Source organism: Castor canadensis, chromosome 15, assembly GCF_047511655.1.
Source record: "Castor canadensis chromosome 15, mCasCan1.hap1v2, whole genome shotgun sequence".
Taxonomy (NCBI): Eukaryota; Metazoa; Chordata; class Mammalia; order Rodentia; family Castoridae; genus Castor; species Castor canadensis.
Window position 1 is genome coordinate 89,213,508 of NC_133400.1, and position 18,925 is coordinate 89,232,432.

The following is an 18,925-nucleotide window of genomic DNA, read 5'->3' on the forward strand; positions in this document are numbered from 1 at the left end:
ATGTTTTTGTAGGTGTGCTGTGGCACCTAGCTTTAATGTACTTGTCTAGTTAACACTGAAGTTAGAATTTTCCCCTGAAGCACTGGCTAACAAGGTCCTCTGTATTCCTGGTTACGCGCCCAGGCCTGATTAAACTTATGCCATCCACCAGCCTTACCTTCCTGTCAATGAAATCTTTGGGTTTTTTTTCTCTGCTTTGCTAGCTCCTCTTATCAAGGGAAAGCCTCTCCTGAAAATTTGTTCCTCTTTCTTTTAAAAGTCTTAGGTACTTACACAATTCTAGCTATGCTTATTCCTAGTTTGTTGAAAAATACTATAGTAAAAGAGGTAAATAACTCATTTTAGAGTTCAACTTTCTGAATTTGAAGCACAGCTTAACTTATTATTTAGACCTTGTTGAAGTTTGTTCTTTGGGTGTTCAATTTCTACATCATAAAAACAGCACTTATTATGGATAAAGTCTAAATGAGATTATCAAATACAAAGTACCTACTATAGAGCCTGACGTCTTCATCATTTAATAATGGTTTATCCAATCTATCCTTTCCCAGTTTGCCTCTAAGACAGGCTCCTTTCCTATTCATCTCCCTGTTCCCAGAGAACCTGGAGGATTGCATTAGAAGGAACTCTCCCACTGGCCCCAAGTCTTTTTAGCCAAAGACTCAAAACAAGTGTTTTTTCTTTAAAAAAAAAAAAAAATACTGCTTTAGATTTAAGGAGACTTGCCAATTATTTTATTTTTTTGGCAGTACTAAAGACTTCACGCTTGCTAGGCAGGCAGGCACTCTACCACTTGAGCCACTCTACCAACCCTGCCAATTTATTAGATAATAAGCATTAAAGTGAATTAGGATAGACTCTGGTCTCTATTTTTCCATCTTTCTCATATTGTAGTAACTTACTATAAGAATAAGTACTCAAAAAGTATTAGAGCATAAAGTCCATAGTGCTATTTTTATAGTTCATACAATTATTTTTTATAATTCATGGTAGCAGAGCTTGAATCTAACTACATGGATGTTTATGGTTTACGTTTGACTGACTGCTCTTACTCTAGACATAAGATGCATTGCTCAAACAATTATTGTTAAAACATAGCTTCCTTCACTGAACGCCTTGCTACAAAAACAAAATCTAAAAGCTAGCTAACAGACGTAAATACTGTTCAGTGACAGTGACTTCCCTTTGGGCATGATTCACCTGGCCACAAGGCTTAGAGTGACATTAGTCCAGAACCACAGAACATGAGGGCATTTCTACCCTTGTCCCACACAAAGTCCTTACCTTACATCTTCCTTTAGTTTTTTATTTTCTCTGTAGTGAAGCAACCACTTCCATCTTCCATTTCCATTTAGTTTTTCCAGGATTTTGACAATTTCCTTAAGTTGAACTGCAGAATAAGTTTGGAAAGAGATGTGTTATAGGTGGTTTTATGGCTCATGCAAAGTTCAGTAATTATCATTTGTAAAAAAAAAAAAAAAAACCCTGGTTGACATCATTACTGCCACTCATGGTTGGGCAGCATCATATGCACAAAGGCACAACGTATGGGCCCTTAGTTCCACCTGCTCAACCTACAGTGGGAAGAACAGAGTAAAGATGAGCACGGCAATCCCCCGCAATTAAACTCTGCTGGAACAGCCGTGTGACAGAATAGAAGCGAAGTCCAGTGCAGTAGAGAAAAGGTAATTGCAGGTTTCTAAGTATAGAACCTAGAGATAATGTTAATCCTGGCTTCCATGCAGAATTCATGCTGATTAAGGTAGATCCTTCTTTTGATCCAGAAATGGTATTCATATTCTGTTCTAATGTGATCAGAGCTAGGGCAAGTTTGGGTTATACATAAAAGTATCCCCTTCAGAGAAATGAATTTTGGATGAGTTTTCAAAGATGGCTTTTAGTAACCATTTTTTAGATTTTTGGGGTATCAACAAGATTATAGGGGTAGTGTCTTTAGAAATGGAGAACAGAGCTGATTCTAAATAAATTTCTATATTGCTGATTTGATTTGGCAAGTGAAGGAGTTAAAAAGTTTCCAATTCATATGAATGGGTACCCTGATTAGAAGGGAACTTAGAAGCAGGTTTGGTGATGAAGATAACCAGCTAAAAGGTTAAAAGCACTACTAAGAGAATTACTATGTAAAAAGTGCTCAGTACAGCAGTTGTGGTATAAACTAAGCACCAAATAGGTAGTGACTAATAGAGTTGATCATTTTTTTGATGAAGCAGTATTCATGTTATTGGGTGAGGAGAAACTGACCTGAACAGATTTCAAAAAAGGAACCAGAAAGGAAAAGTTAAGACCAACCTAATGTTATTGTCTCTAACAATTTGTCATCTGATACCACAAAGCCTCCTGTGTGGAACAGCTCTTGGTAGGTGTCATTAAGAATATCTTCAGGGCTGTCTACTCCAGCGAAGATGGTGCTGGGGAAATACTTCAGCTTCAGCAGAGAAGGAATCTGTTAGACACGAAAGAACCTTGGTGAACACAAGGTGCACTGAGTGTGTTGTCTTAAATACTTTCATCACTTTTCTACCCAGTGATTTCAAGGTTCAGGAACAGCTGAAAATAACTTTAACCTGGACTACTGACTCAACAATAGCTATGAACTCATCAAAAAGAGTTCTCCAAAACTCCTAAAGGTTGGAAATAATTCCCGAGGGAAGAGTGCAGCTGAGGTTTTGGGCACCCATAATGTAACCAGCCAGGTCACATAAACTCCATGTCATTATCTCTGGCTCACACGTGTGTCAGTGCTTCTAGGCTCATGTCACTACCTACTGACAACAGCGGCACTTTGTCTGTGTCCATAAGCTGGATCTTCCCTGCAATAAGCAGTTACATTTAGTACATAAGTATAACAAAGAGTTCACAAGGTTTCCAAGTCCTTTTAAAACAAAATTTCTTATTGTCAGACATCAAATGATACAGATTTATCTCAAGTGAGGAAACTTAGCAATTGCTCACATTTTTTCATGGTTCTCCCTCAGATAACATGAATTGGTTTTCAACTCTGTGAGGCTTAACTTGCCCTACAAATACCTTTGTGATACTACAGAACTCCATAGTGCCCACCTTGCTCTCATGATCTTCCCACTCAAAGGCCTAATAACAGTGCATGAGCGGTGTGTTAGAAATGAGTCTGATATTACAGAACAACTTCAGTGCCTAGAACACATTTTTGTTGTTGTTAAGAAAGACAGCTCCAAACCTACTTGATGCAAATGTGATGATATATCTTCATTTCTGATGATAACTATTAGCATATCATTCTCTCTGTGCAAAGCTTGGCAGAAATGCTGAGGTTCGATTTCTGTATGGCCTTCTTTCCTGAGAATGTTCTGAAAGATTTATTAACAGCCATTATTAATAAAAGCATACTTGCACAGAGCTACTTTTATAGTTTATTAAAAAACAATCCACTGCCTGGGCATGGTGGTGCATGCCTGCAATGCTCAGAAGGCTAAGGCAAGAAGATGAAGAGTTCAAGGCTAGCCTGGACTACACGGCAAGACCACAAAATGAAAAGCCAAAAACCTGAACATCAAAAAAGCACATCACATTTACTAAATTTATATCCTAACCAAGAAACTAAGTAGCAATTTGTCCTATTGTTAAATAAATGTATATGTATGAAACAAATGGCTGGAGTTATGAGCAACTAGAATTAGAAGTTTATTTTAATGGTAAAGCAGTTTATAATCTTTTGCATCCATGTTTTTAAACACATCAAACTAACCTATGTAAATGAGTTTTACTTTCTTCAAGGGTGTGAGGCCTTCCCGGGTTCATTAGATACTTTTAGAATGCCACTGCTGGTCACTATTTTACTAAAACTTTAAAAACAATAGTTGTGCACTGCTTTGTTATTAATGGAGACGACTTTGGAAAGTCAGCAGCCTCTTGGATCTGCATCTTTAAATAAGATGGGTGACAATTTAAACTGCATGTGGCTACAAGGCCCTTCTGTGATCTCTGTATCACAGAATAGATCCTTAATGATGAAGCTTCACTGGAAAGGTGTTAAATGTCATTGGCGGTCCTCAACCCTGTCTTCCTCTGTGATTTCTGACACATTATTTCTACATGAAGGATTTCTGTGTTGCCACCACACACCTTAGATATACATAAACATTTATTTTCTTTAAGAATACTATGACCCACCTGCCTGGGATCCCAAAACAACTGAGATACTGACTTTCTCATCATCAATCAAAATGGATGGCACGATTTTCAGAAAAAGTCTTTAAAGATTTCTTTTAACGAAGAGCCTACTCAGATATAAATCTTAAGCTGTCACTATTTTATTAAACTATTAGAATGAGGCAGGGCATGACGGCACATGCCTGTAATCCCAGCTACTTGGGAGGTAAATGGTAGCTGGACTGCAGTCTGAAGTTGACCAGGCAAAAGCAGAAGACTCTATCTGAAAAGCAAAGTAAAAGCAGGAGGACTGAGGGCGTGGCTCAAACAGCAGAGCCATGGCCTCCCTCACATGCCAATCAGTGCCGCCTGCTCTGGAAAAGGACTGAAAACGCAGACCACTACTCTGCAGCTTCTTGGAAGATGACAGTGAAAGGAAACCACTCACTGCTCACTGGTTATGATGCTAACTCAGCTGACCCCTCATTCAAGTACATGCAGGGAACAGAATATGTAATTAACAAAAATGTTCAGATACAAAAGAAAATAATTTCCAGATTGCTTTTAAAAGACAGGGTCATTCATTCAATGTGTTGGGGGGGGGGCGGAGTTTGAACTTAGACCCTTGTGCTTGCTAGGCAGGTGCTCTACCACTTGAGCCACACTCCCAGCCCTTTTTGCTTTAAGTTTTTTGCCCAGCTTACTGGTTGAGATGTGATCTCACTACCTTCTTGCCTGGGCTGGCTTCAAACTGGAATCCTTGATCTCCACCTTCTGAGCCACTGCACCTGGTCTCATTCAACATTTTATCTTTTCAACTATACTACTTACCAAAATGGCAAGGCACTTGAAACAAAAACAAAGGGGTGCCAGGCACAACAAAACCAAATCTAGTTGTCATCAGTAACAACCCTGGAGAATGAAAGGGGGCTTGGTGGGAAGTGGGGAGAAGTTATGCTAAAATTAAAATCACTTAACATCATAAATGACACAAAATAGTAGCCATTTAATGGAAGAATTCATGTTTCTGACTTTCAAAACAATGCACAGCTTCAAGTTAAGACCTATTAACTGCCACTTTTCCAGTCTGTTCTCCATTTGCCAAAGACATCTAAAATGCAAATGTGTTGCTATTGATCTTTTAAAAATGTTTTTCTCAGTGGGCTCACCAGAGATTTCAGAATAAAGTTAATGGGATGTAGTAAGCTGTCCCTTGTGATCATGGCTCCTTCACCCTTGACAGTACACTCTGTCCAGCCATGCTAACAGTCCCTCTCCCTCACTCCTGCCCACCCTTCCCAGTGCTCCATGTGCAGCACTGAGCCTTTTGTATCTTCCAGAATTAGTGCTATGACTCATTTCCACAAAAAAGTTACCAATGTAGACATATCTAATGCAAATGCATTTCCAATGCTAAAAGACAGATTTTTCAAAAATTATTACATATTTTTCCTGATAATGTGGAACACTGAGATGGACCTCTTTACAATTTGATTATTAGGATAACTGATGTTCTGATGAGTACATGGTCTTTAATTTAAAATGATATAACCATGGTGAAATCCTGACTTGGGAGGAAACAAAATCTGTCTTGATTCCATAGGTTTTTCATTTTATCCTCTCGTAATTTCCACTTGAGGTATAGCCAATACTTTCACTGAGTATGCAGATAAAAAATGAACTGTAATACCTAACCACCTAAATTCATTTCTTTTTTATGCCCAAACTGTTATTACTCTAAACTAAAATTAGAAGGTAATCAAAATAATATTAAGTACAAAAATAAGCTGGCACTTTACCTTTGTTCTTAAAAAGAATGATTTATCTTCTGTTTCAACAAGGTAGAACTGGAAGGCACTCTTACAAGCCTCTTTTATGACACTCTTCAGTTTGACATGCAAATTGGCACACAAGTCTGTAATCATGTCTTCATAGGAAAGATGTCTTGGGAAAGATGGATACATTTCCTGGGAAGTGGCTTCTTCAGAAGCCACATTTAACTCTTTATCTTGGAAAACAACTTGGTTGCTATTCATCATCACCTTATTGAATTCAGCATATTCATTTAGAATGAGTGAAATATCATTGCGAGCTTCTTTCAAAGTACTGTTATACTTCAGTTTGTTGAGGTGGAATGAAACAGTCTGATTTCTTTGAGAATTTCCAAGAGCTCTACTGTGACTACACCTTTCTTTCCAAGAGGAGGAAGAGCTGTCCAGACTGCTAGGTATGTGACCTGTTCTGTGCAGATTTTGCCGTCTGGAGTCAGAGTGCACAACTGTTATTAGAATGGGGCTCTTGGACCCAGGGGACAGAACTGGGGCATCAGATATTTTTGTCAAAGGGAAACCTCCAACATGGGTACCTTGGGGAGGTGACTTCTTCAGAAAGACATCTGTGCAAGAGACAGATTCCTGAGACTCTCCCTTCCTTACTACTTGTTTTACTTTATGTGCAAAACGCAGATACTCCAAGTCTAAAGTATTCTGGGTGAGGTCGTCTGCCACCTGCCAAGTGCTTGTCCAGGAGCTGAGCAGACTGCAGTTTGCAGTAAAACGTGGATGCCTCTTCAGGTCATGTGACGTTCTTGTTGTATCTTTGACCTCTTTTATTACAGTGAAGTTAGGGTAAGTCCTGGGGATACCACAGAGATCTCGGATTTGTACGTAACATGGCACACACTTGTGTTTTTTTAAACCTGTGCCCCAGGTTCTGGGAGGAATGCTTGTCTCCAGCCTTGGAACTTCATTAGAGTCGCCCCAAGCTTCACTATCTCTATTGTTTAAACCCACCAAAGAGTCATAACCATCAATGTTGGCATGACTACCTCTCAAAGTGCATGAATCCTTCATGCCCACTTTGGGATTTCTACACTCAAGAGTGTCTTCATCAGAGTCTCCAGAAAGTGGTTCATAGTGCATGTCAGAACTCACGTTCGCTTCCACATTTCTGCCCAGGCTTTCAGAATCTGCTTTGGCTCTATGTCCCTCATTAGTGCTCTTACTGGCAATATGCTCTTTAGAAACAAGAGAGTTAAGGGATTCTGGGACAAGGGAAACCTCTGGTTCTTTACTGATACGCTCACTGGTGTCTGCTGTACTTTGGTAAGAACCAGCATACACAGAGAGACCCCCACCATTCCACAGCTCTTTTATTTCACATGCTGATGTATCCTGTAGCACATGGATTGCTTTTTGTTCACCTTTTGTAGATGTGGAGTTAGGCTGAAGGCCCATAGCACCAAGATCTGGGCTTTCCTCATGTAATTCACCATCAGTTTCACTGTTCTTAAGCAAAGAACTGTTCTTGGCCATTCTGGCCACTGATATTTCCTGTGTTGGATGCCCTAAGTCTACAGCACCATCTGAGGAAAAACCACGCTTTGGGATCTCTGGGTGCATGGATGCCTGTGTAACATCAGCTTCATCACTGGAGGCAGAGTGCATGGACTTAGCCTGCATCCAACTGCCATCATCTGTTTTCAAATCACTGTCATAGTCATTTTTCTTAATGCTTTTAAGGCTAGTTTGATGTTTTAATGACATATTTGCTATTTCACCTAGAGGAGTTGTAGAAACCACCGTATCAGCCAAAGACTTATTTTTAGAACTAAATGGAGGTTCACTGGACTCCAAGAAAAGATGTTTTATGTCCAAATTTCTATTCTCTATACTAATTGGCTGCAGTGGATTCCCTGATTTTACTACCTTTTCAAAAGAAAGCTTAAAGTTACCTCCACATTTGGTAGCTAAGGCAGGCTGGTTTAACTCTGTATCACAGTACTGTGCCTTTTCTGAGAAAGATAAACCCTCATCATGGTCACTTGGGACAGTCTCCTCAGTTACTTTACCAGCAAGGTTTAGTCTACCTTTTCTTCCAGAATGATTGGTTAATGTTAGAGGCACTTCAGCAGGGAGTGGAATTTGTTGTACTTGAGTTAAGTTACCTTGTCCCACTGGATGGATAGGACCTACAAAAGAATTTTCTTTTTCTGTTATAGCTAAATCTCCTAACTCAATCAGGGAGAATTTGTTATTTTTCTCACAGTGTGTACCATGAACCTTCAAGCTACATGGAGACACAGCTTGAGATGGTCGTATTACTTCAGGTGGTACTAGAGGGATAGGACTAGAAGCTGGTGATACTTCTTCAATTAGAGAATCAAAAGGAAAGTCAGAGGTAACATTAATTTCTTCTGCAATCTCAAGGGAGCAATTTTCTTTAGAAAGTACTAAAGTACCTGGTTGTGAATTATCATCCTTTCTCTCATTTCCTAATGGTTCCTCTGACACCACAGGACACACTGACATATAACCAGGTGAACTCACTCCTCTGTTTTTTATGAGGTATATCTCCTCTTTCGGCTCAACTGCTTCTTCAGCTACATCCTGAAGTTCTGACTTTGATGTTGGGGTCTTCTGTAGTTGCTCTATTTCACTAATGGACCTTTCTTCCCTGGGACTTGTAGGTGGTGATATTGTTAGAGTTAGATCAATATCAGAATCTTCCTCTGACAATTCCATGCTAATCTCCTCCCTATTCACAGATAGGCTCGTCTGTTTGGCAAATATTGAATTAAATGATTCCACACTCCTATTTTCATGGTTTAGGCTGCTCTTTTCATCATTCCTTAGTTCAAAGGAGTCATCTGATTTATTACTTGTTGGTTGATTAAGGGAATACTTTTTTCCTAGGGTAGCAGAGGCTGATGTTGGCACTATTTCAATTTGTGAAGGCTTTATAATCTCTTCTGAAGTTATGCTAAAGAGACTTTGGGTCTGCACAATGACATCTTGAGGGGGTTCCATTTCTTCATTGGCTAATGGGTAACTAGAACTTTTAAGTAATGATAATGCCTCCATTACTGGTGCTTTGTCAGATGGCGGTGATGTGACTGGAGGAGGCACCTCCTTCTGTAAAGTAGAAAGTCCTTCAGCAACTGTCTCCTGACTTACTGAGGAGGCAGAAAGGTACTTAGTGCCTTTCTGTCCTGATAGTGCGAAAGGTGAAATGTCCTGAAGACTTTGTTTTTGTGCCTTTTCCAATGGACATACAGAATGTCTAAGACTCACAGCAGGTGATACCTGCTTAACCAACTCAGTATTAAATGCTGGAGGTTTCTCAACTGTATTTATTTCTGAATGTACTGGTTCGCAGGCATTTTTTTCAAAACTGAGAGTAACTGGTTCCAGATTAATCATCACATATTCCATCTTACTACCTATCATTTCCACGGAGGGCTGACATTCATTGTTTATGGGGCTGCTATGCTGAGTAAGGTCCTTTACACCGCTTGTTTTTGTCTGCACTGTTCCATGAAAAATACCAACTTTGTTCTCAAAGGTGCTGTACACAGGCTTCTGACGCCTCACTGACTGACTCCTGGACTCATCATAAGTTGTGGTGAATGTGGCTTGTGTGACTGTGTTATTATAAGAGGCCACTCCTGAGCTTTCAAGTGACTGAAAGGTTTTATCTTCACCAGAAACAGAAGATCCTTTAGTTTGGGTACTTCCAATACCAGAAAGAGTAAGATTAGAAGTCTCTAGTTTATCTGATGAATCTTGTTTGGCTTTTCCCCCAACTACCTGAAATGACAAAAGTAAAAAAAAAAAAAATTTAAAAGGAGTCAAATAGTCTTTAAAAACAACAATTACATATGTGATGAACAGCAAGGCAAGGATTAATTTTAGTTTCTTCTTTTAACTCTTGTAATAATCTGTAAGAACATCACAAGGTAGAGATAAAGCAAAATCCTCTTAATTTTTCTTTTTTTTTTTTTTGTGGTGGTACTAGGGTTTGAACTCAAGCCTTGTGTTTGTTAGACAGGCACACCCTTTAGCCCTTTTGCTTTATTTTTTCCAAATACGGTCAAACAGGGTCTTGTGTTTATGCCTGAGATGGGGGCCTCAATAACTTTTTGCCCAGGCTGGCCTTGATCCATGATCCTCCCAAGCTCTGCCTCCTGAGTAGGTAGGCCTCTCTTTTTAGATAGGTTTAAAATACCATCAAAACAAGAATTTCTTTCTCTCCTTCCCCCTCCCTCCCTTCGACATAGAGAAATATCTGGGACTGTCTATATTTGAATCTTGTCTTGACAATTTGTTATGTGACTTCAGGCAATTTCCTTACAAGGCAATTTTCTGTGCCTTAGTTTCCCCATCTAAAGAATGGTGTGATTAACAGTTCTTACCTCACTGGTTTGTTCTAAGAATTAAGTGTGTTATGTGAATGAAGGGCTTGGAATACCTGTGGCACACAATGCTCCAGAAAGCTTCAGTTTGATGATAATGATGATCACATGAAGCTAGCTGTTCACCTTCTGAAGGTCATCCATGGACCTGAAGTCCTCAGTAACCCGGATATAGAAACACTGTCCATTAAATTTTAAGACTGATATCTTGTGTGCTCCCCAAAACCTTAAAGAGTTATTCTAGACTAAATCTTGGCTATGTATAAGCTTACAAGGGTAGGCATTTTGTCAATCCATTTACTTAGAATTTCGTTATAACATTTGATCTGCTCCAGTTAAAATTTGGATATTCTGGCCTGGCTGAACATCAGTTGAAAACAATGGGATAAAACAAAGTATCTTTTCCATATTTAGAAACAGTTATCTGCAATGGTTTTTCTCCCAAACTAATTCTGATATAGTCAGTATTAACTGAACATTTATCAAAGCATTTTCAGTATTTATTATTAATATACTTGATCATTAAACAACATTTAGGTAAGGCATGACCAGTATTAGTCACATCTTTTAAAATAAACTCAAAAAGAACAAGTAATTTGCCCTGAATTATAACACTGGGAAGTGATAATATCCTGGTGGGCTCCCAAATCATCTGCCCCATGACCATTTCAATCAGGAAGGCAGATAATCTCCAACTGCAGATAATGCAGAACAGCACTCTATGAGAATTAAGTTTTTGGTGTGAAAATCCTGTATGTAACTAAGAATTCATTTCCCCAAAGTAATACCTTGTTTTGAATGTGATTTTACAAATAAAAACTGAAAATCTTTAAAAAAAAAAAAAGCCAGAATTTATATTAGTCTTACCTTATTATTACAAGAATAGATGAAATTCTGGCTTTCTTTAGTATCTGGATAACACTCTCTTACAAAAATTTCTTTCTGTTCATTCTGTACACAGAGTTCAAAGTCTCGGGCAGGTGACAGTTTAGTGAAAGGAAGCACGCAGTTAGAGCCAGGGAAGGACACTTTGGCATGACCTCTGGGTGTTTCTTTAGTCTCCAACACAGGATCTAGAGAACATCTTTCCAAACTTGAGGACTCGTCAAATTCACTGAATTCAAGAGAGTCTAAGGTGCTATTTATAGACACATATTTTGCTGGGTTGCTGTGTTCTACCACTTTTCGGGTCGACTGTATGACTTTGCTCTGATTGCTATAGAACAGAGCTACCCACATATGAAGTAAAAGCATCACTTCTTCCATATTATTAGGCAAATTAGAGTTCCAAGGCCTGTGATTTTAAAGAACACATGAAAATAATTCAAATGGTTATTTTAGTTGACTCTGTTATAAATGAGTGCCATTATTAGCCATAATTTTTTTGTTCATTTTTATTTTAAAAGTTACAGATATGAAATAATCAATAATATGAAATTTATTTAACAAATAATTATGAAGTCTAACCTCATTTTCAACTGAAGGAAACTGATAGAACATTTAAGTAACTTCTTTCAAATCACAAAACCTATATGACAGAATTATGAGCTGAACATGAGTCTCTTGACTCCTGGTCTAGCAGTTTTCTTCTTCACCACACAAAAGCTCTTTGGAGACAGTATACCTATTATGTGACTAACAGTTTCAACAACTACCCAAATTCTCATCACTTTCATTTTGCTTAGAATGGTTGACTAGTTTCTTTTCCATTTTATTATCTCTCTTCTACCAGCTGGAAAATCTGATGATTATAATATCCCTCTGGGCAATTCAGCAGAACTTTATTATTTTCAGATTACAGTTCTGGATAATATCCTGAAACAATACAGAGACACACAAAACTATTCTGGCCTCTGAAAATGGTAAAACAACAGACAGCGGAAGTGGGATGAAATAGGGAGGCTACAGAGTGCTTCCTTAAGGAAGATTTATAGAACCACTTGCTCATGTAAAACCACTCACGTGTATCAGTCTGATCAACTGAACAAGCTTCAAATGAGTTTTAAGATTTTTTTTCTAGAATTCAGTCTGTAATGCATTATTTCTGTATCTCACACTATTTCACATTACGAGCTAATCTAGAACTTCTAGTTCAAAGACTGCAAGTATTGATGAAGGAGCACTACAAGATGGAAAGCCATCCATAAAGCTAAAGTTATCTTTAAAAAGCTCTCCATGTGATCACCAACAGAGGCAAAAACCGCCTGTTATTCTTAACTAGCAATAAACACATTTGCTTTATATTTTTACCAAATTACTGGCTTTACTCACAAACACTTCTCCTCTTAAGTTTGGTCTAAGCTTCCCATTTTACTACATTAATCTTAACAGGAAAATTATAGCCATTTTTCATCAAGTTTCATTCCTACTTACCCATGTAATGCTCTTATAACAGTTTTCTCCAGTGGGTTGCTGGTGTATTTACTATCTAAGTTAAATGTATATTCTGTTTCACACTTGAAAGTGACCTTTAAGGAGCCATCACAGCTAAGCACGGTACGAGAGTAATAAAAGTCCTTTAGGTTGGAAGATACAAATCGACTTTTGCGCTTAAGCAATGAATCCTCAGAAAACTTTTGAAGAGGAGAAGTGTTCTGCAGATGCCGAAATGGCATGACTTTTCCTACTGGAGTTCCAGCCTCAGGACCTTTTGTCCCATACTTGGCAAACGCAGGGGCTGGTAACCCTCTTTGATGTAGATGTTTCTTTGAATGTTCTGCAAAAAGCAGGGCATATGAATGTTCCACAGCAACAAAAGAGTTTTGGCTTGCACCTGAAGGTTCGAGAGCTTCTTCAGGGAGTGCTGGCTGGGCTTTTGCAGGGGCCTGGCTATCAGGAAGCAAGCTCTCTTCTTCTTGGCTAACAGTTAAGTCTGACTCTGAATTACTCTTCCTATCTGAGGATGGTTTAGGCAGCAGTACACCTTTTTGACTTTTAACTCCCCTGTGATACTCATGGTCAGAGGTACTATGCAATGAATTTTCGTCAGAGAGTAAAATATCATTTTGTGGCAATTCAGAGGAACAGGGAAGGTTTCTAGGCTCAAATGATGGTACAGAAGAGGCAGCAGAGCTTAAAGCTAGGTCAGCTAACATATTAAGGGCCTGAGAGTCATAGTTGATAATGGAGTTTTCAGGAACATCTTTTGGAGCAACTGCAGTACATTCTGGTTGAGCTGCGTTTATGCTAATTCCATCTTTTTGACCGTCTGATAAAATTTCTGATTGAAGCTGTACAGCAGTTTCTCTTCTGGCTTTAGAACAACAACAAAAAAGAGCAAGAGATAACATTTGCTTTACATAGAATTAAACTTCTGCTATATCATCATGTCTTAGTGAAAACCAATGGTTAAGCCAACATAAGAAAAACCTCTTGAGGTCTCTTCCAACCGTTTATAATTTATCAACTCAGGAACAAATCTTAAGGACCTTAAGATTAATTTAAAAAGAAATTACCAAAAATGCATGTATCACATCATACATTAAGATATACTGCTCCACTTAAATAATACACAATGAGGGGAAATGAACAAAAGAAAAGGAAAGTCCTGCCCTTAGTGAGCTTACAATCTAGTGAGGAGAAAAGAATATAGAAGTATGAAGTATGTGTTTCAGTTTGCTAAGATACTTTCTCAGAAGCCATTTCCTTTAATAAGTGATTTATTAGAGAAACTACGTTAAAAATAGAGATGATTTTTAACTACAGTGATCTTTAATAATAAGATGTAATGAGATGAATAAAAAAATTAGAAGTCAGAAGAGTATTAGAATTGCCATTTTGTCATCCTTTAAAACTTTACTTTTAGCAATGAAAACACTTTTAAATTTATTTATTCTATCCACAAGAGCAAATCTATTGATAATTTTTCTTTCTGCAGATAATCAAATCTAACCATTTGCTCTAAACTAGAAAATTTACATTGCCCAATGGCTTGCATAAACATTCTTAGGATATTCATTAATCCTTCTTAAATGCTGCTATTATGAAGGATAAAGTTCACAAATCTTCTAGTCAATGATTCCCTGTTGCAATTAAATGGATGGAAAGAAAAGCCGACTATATTCTTCATAATTAATTGTAGTAGGTCTGAAACGAATTGATAATATGCCTGCAAAATCCAGTAACTAGCACACTTAAAGAGAACAAAACTGTGACCTATGATGTCATCGATTAGAATGAGAAAGGCTGGGGAGGGTAAAATTAATCAAACACTGCCCAGTTATTTAAAATAGCAAAACCTAAGGGGGCTAGGTAGAAGAATGGGGCCCAAAGCAGAGAACTATCTTGTTAGCTGCATAGACATATTGGAAACGTGTAATTTATTTTATGATCTGATGTGTTTACTAACATTAACTTCATTCTATCATTACTGACATTATGGTTTCCATATACTTATCTCTTTACAGACTATAATTGTAAGTTAAGCCTACTTATAAACAATTTACTAAAGTCAAGAAAAGCAGTACAGTTTAGTAAAAGTATATACTCTCACATAAAACAATTAGAATATTTACAGATTCTCAATTAATTAAAAACAACACTGGTAATCCACCTTTGTTTAAGACATACAGATAACATCAAAGAATTATACAAAAATATAAAGAATTCAGTAAATAAAAAAATGACACCACATTGCTGGGCACTGGTGGCTCACACCTGTAATCCTAGCTACTCAGGAGGCAGAGATCAGGAGGGTCACAGTTTGAAGCCAGTCCAGGCAGCCAGCCTATCTCAAAAAACCCATCATAAAAATAGGGCTGGTGGAGTGGCTCAAGGTGAAGGCCCTGACTTCAAGCCCCAATACCGCAAAAAAATAAATAAATAAACCAGAAAATTTTCAGTTTCAGTTAAAAAAAAAAAACCAAAACCCTAACTTCAAAATTCTCATTTGATTTTGATAATCAAAACTCAAAATAATTTAGATTAGCAATTTTCAAGTAAGTCCAGCATAGTCATCTGCCTCTATAAACTCTGATATTTCAAATATAAGAAATACAACAGATTAGTAGAGAAGATTAAAAAACGGAAGCGTAAAAGATCATTTAAAAGATCATAATCTTACAGCCAGGTGCCGGCTGCTCACACCTGTATTCCTAGCTACTCAGGAGACAGAGATCAGTAGGATCAGTAGTTTGAGAGATCCTATCTTGAAAAACCCTTCACAAAAAAGGGCTGGTAGAGTAGCTCAAGGTGCAGGCCTTGAGTTCAAACCTCAAGTACAACCAAAAAAAAAAAGGTTGTAATCTTAAAGCTCTAACTTGGCATGTGGCTACATCATGCACTGACATTTGTAGTACAAACTGGCCTATTTTTGAACACACATTTTTAAAACTTCATTTTCTGGGCTTACTTTTCTGCTAACATCCAATTGAATACTTCCTTTTTAGTCAATTTGTCAATAAATAAAAGCCAATTCAGAACAAAGTGGCACTGTTAACAATATAATACATACGTAAACAAAAGACTAGTGGAGGGGTAGGACACAGGTGCACAGAATGTTGGTGGGTAGAGGGGAAGTGCACAAGACTAAAAATACCAATGAGCCCAGAGTGGTGCAAGATAACCAAAAAGTAAGAAACAAATCAGGAAACAGCAGGAGCTTAATGGTAATCATAAATTCCCTTCAGAAATAAGCAGACTGGTTCAAATCTGGCACAGAGGCCAAAATTTCATCATTGCTTTTTGTTCTTTTTGTTTTGTTTTTTTTTTTGGTGGTAGCGGGGAATGAACTCAGGGCCATATTCTTGCTAGACAAGTGTTCTACCACTTGAGCCACACCCCACCCAGCCCACTGACACTTTTGGGCAATCTGCTTACAATTCTCTGTTAGACAAAGTAGTGTCTGAATACTGTCAGACACTACTTGCATGTGCATTTAATCATAAATAAGGTCATTTAAACTTTAACTCTTTTAAAAATTCATGTTCAGACTTTATGCAAATTAAAATTAGGGTCTATTTTGTGACAGCTTGAATCTTTGCCCTTGTTAATTTAATTACAATAAGAAACCAAGTTACTTATTTGTATATGAATTAAAGAATATAGACTTACTGATAAATTTCAACTGCTCTTATATATTTCAATACATTATCTTGCAATCCCCTTTAGATCTGCAGTGCAGTGTCTATATTCATAGGAAGCGGTTCTTACCAGGCTGTGGCTGCTTTCTGATTCTGGGATTCGGATGGCCTTTTACTATATTTACCCTCTGTTTTTGTGGAGATTTCTTCACATGTGGCTTAGCCCTTGGAACAGTTTTGACTGGAGATTTCTCTTGTCTTCTTGCCCTTTTAGCATTCGTTGCCATTGGAACATCTTTGGAAAAAGGAGCTTCTTGGTTTTTCCTATCCAATTTGGTTTTCTGTATGAATTGTGCAGTCAGCACTTCCGCACCTTATGTAGAAGAGACACCATTATTTAAGGGAGAGGGGCCCAGATATTTATAAGCATAGCTTTTTCCTGTATTTTTTTTTGGTGGGTGGGATATAACTTTAATAATGGAGAATAAATGATAAAGTTTTGGATGTTATGAATAGATTTTTTTTAAATAAAGGGTTAAAAATTCTCACATAAATATAAAAATAGGAACTTGTTAAGTGTCTGTCTATAGCTCTTATCAAGTGAAGAAGAAAAATATCTGAGCAATAACTTCACTCAACAAGATACAACTTACAATCTCTAACCTTTCCTGTCTAATAGGGCAGGTCAAACTATACATACTAGCATCACAGCCCTGGGAGATGGATAATTATGTCTGGACAAAAAGCACACAGCTCCCATAAGGTGATGTAGTTACCCCATAACCACACAGTAGAGAGGAGACAGTATGTTCAAAAACAGCCACATTACGTATGTTATCCTACTACCTCCAAACTTGTAAATATTAGTATCACTCAAAAAATAAAATGACAAGACAGGAAAACCTATACCTAATTTTACATCTTACAAATCTACTACTTAAAAAATCATTTCTTATGAAGTATTCCACTTTGCTTCTCACATGGAATATAGAAAATACTAAAGATGGCAGTGGGTAGAGGAAAATACCATTTATTTTCAACCTTTTAACATAACATGTCAATAAACGTTCCCACCCAACAAGTTAGCTTCAAACATATTTAAAATAATTCCATGTATAAATGTTGGCCAATTATATTAAAATTACATGACATAAAAAAAAAAAACTCTTTAGTGTTTAAACTCAAGAGCTTTGTAATTGCAAAGCAGGCACTCCGTTGCTTGAGTCATGCCTTCATTTTGCTCTGGTTATTTTAGATATGGGGTCTTGTGAACTATTTTCCCCAGGCTGCCCTTGAACCACAATCCTCCCGATCTCAGCCTTCCAAGTAGCTAGGATTACAGGCATGAGCCACTGGCACCTGGCTTTAAAAAATACTGTTTCTTATTGAGAACAATAAACATGATATCACATAGCATAAGGAACTATGATGAGTGTTAGTGGGGTGTAGGAAAAAAGTAAGACAGTCATTTCATTTGGGTGGGGGGGGTGAGAGAAAGGAGTCGTTTTAAAAGAAAGCTTTCAGAATCTTCCAATGTTGTATACTTCCCTGGATCTAATTTTCCACCCTACTAAACTATCACAGGAAATAAAGAAAAAAATTATATGTATGTATGTATACATACATATATACATAAATAAATATATATAACGAATTTCTACTCTAGTTATATTTTCTAAAATCTTCAACACGGAGAAAGGTAAACTATACATCAAGCAGGAAAACAGTTTCAGACTAAATTAAAAAAAAAATAAGATTAGATAACCAAGAACTAGGGTTAAAGTTTGTAACATTTGCACAAACAGGAAGGAACAATCTCTCACATACCCAGGTCCAGGAGAAAAGAAAAAAGAAAAATGAAACAAGGTGAGTGTCAGGAATGGTATTGTGTTTATATGCATTATTCACTGCCATGGTTCTCAAACTACCTGTAACAACTTACTGGTGGGTTGTAAAATAAATTCAATGTGTCTAACCACAATTTTTTCTTAATTGAATCAGAAGTTATAGATTGCATTACTCACAAAGTAAATGTTTTTTGAAATTTTTGTTTCAGTCATGTGTGAATGTGGGTAGTGGCCTTAATCTCAAACATACTTCCTATCGTAGATATAACTAAAAATATTTAAGAAACAGTAAAGAATGTTCAATTATATATTTTTTAATACATTAAACTGGTTGACATAGAGCAGAAGCTCTGTGTGCTTGACCTGGTATGTATTTACAAACAACTGGAGAGTCTGACTCAATGTTTCACACTGCCATACTCCCTATCACCCTCCTAAATACACATACCCACACCACTTCTTAAACCATAATAGGCCAGAACCATTCCTGGTGAGACCAGTAATTACTCAGAATCCTGGGAATCAGTGTAGTCTAGGTTTTTTTCTTTAGGCACTGACACTTTCAAACTTGAAAATAGTATAGATGGGATTGGCAAGCTTTTTTTGTGAAGGGCCAGAAAGTACATACTTTCAGCTTTGAAGGCCATATGGTCCCTGTCACAATTGCTCAACTCTGGCAAAGATGATAAAGGTAAGGGTGAGTGGCCGGCCCCCTG

The 18,925-nt window shown here is 37.5% G+C and overlaps 1 protein-coding gene across 5 annotated transcripts in view; it reads right to left on the reverse strand.

Moving 5' to 3' along the window:
• Window positions 1-18,925, reverse strand: part of Tasor2 (transcription activation suppressor family member 2) — a 61,405-nt gene that overhangs the window by 4,317 nt on the left and 38,163 nt on the right. For all 5 annotated transcript variants that reach the window (XM_074056727.1, XM_074056726.1, XM_074056724.1 and 2 more), the window contains 7 exons: window positions 16,493-16,735; window positions 12,716-13,595; window positions 11,210-11,636; window positions 5,949-9,737; window positions 3,222-3,347; window positions 2,311-2,464; window positions 1,285-1,390 (listed from right to left, as the gene is read on the reverse strand). In XM_074056727.1, the coding sequence (XP_073912828.1) occupies window positions 1,285-1,390; window positions 2,311-2,464; window positions 3,222-3,347; window positions 5,949-9,737; window positions 11,210-11,636; window positions 12,716-13,595; window positions 16,493-16,735 (5,725 nt within the window). The remainder of the gene's footprint in view (window positions 1-1,284; window positions 1,391-2,310; window positions 2,465-3,221; window positions 3,348-5,948; window positions 9,738-11,209; window positions 11,637-12,715; window positions 13,596-16,492; window positions 16,736-18,925) is intronic.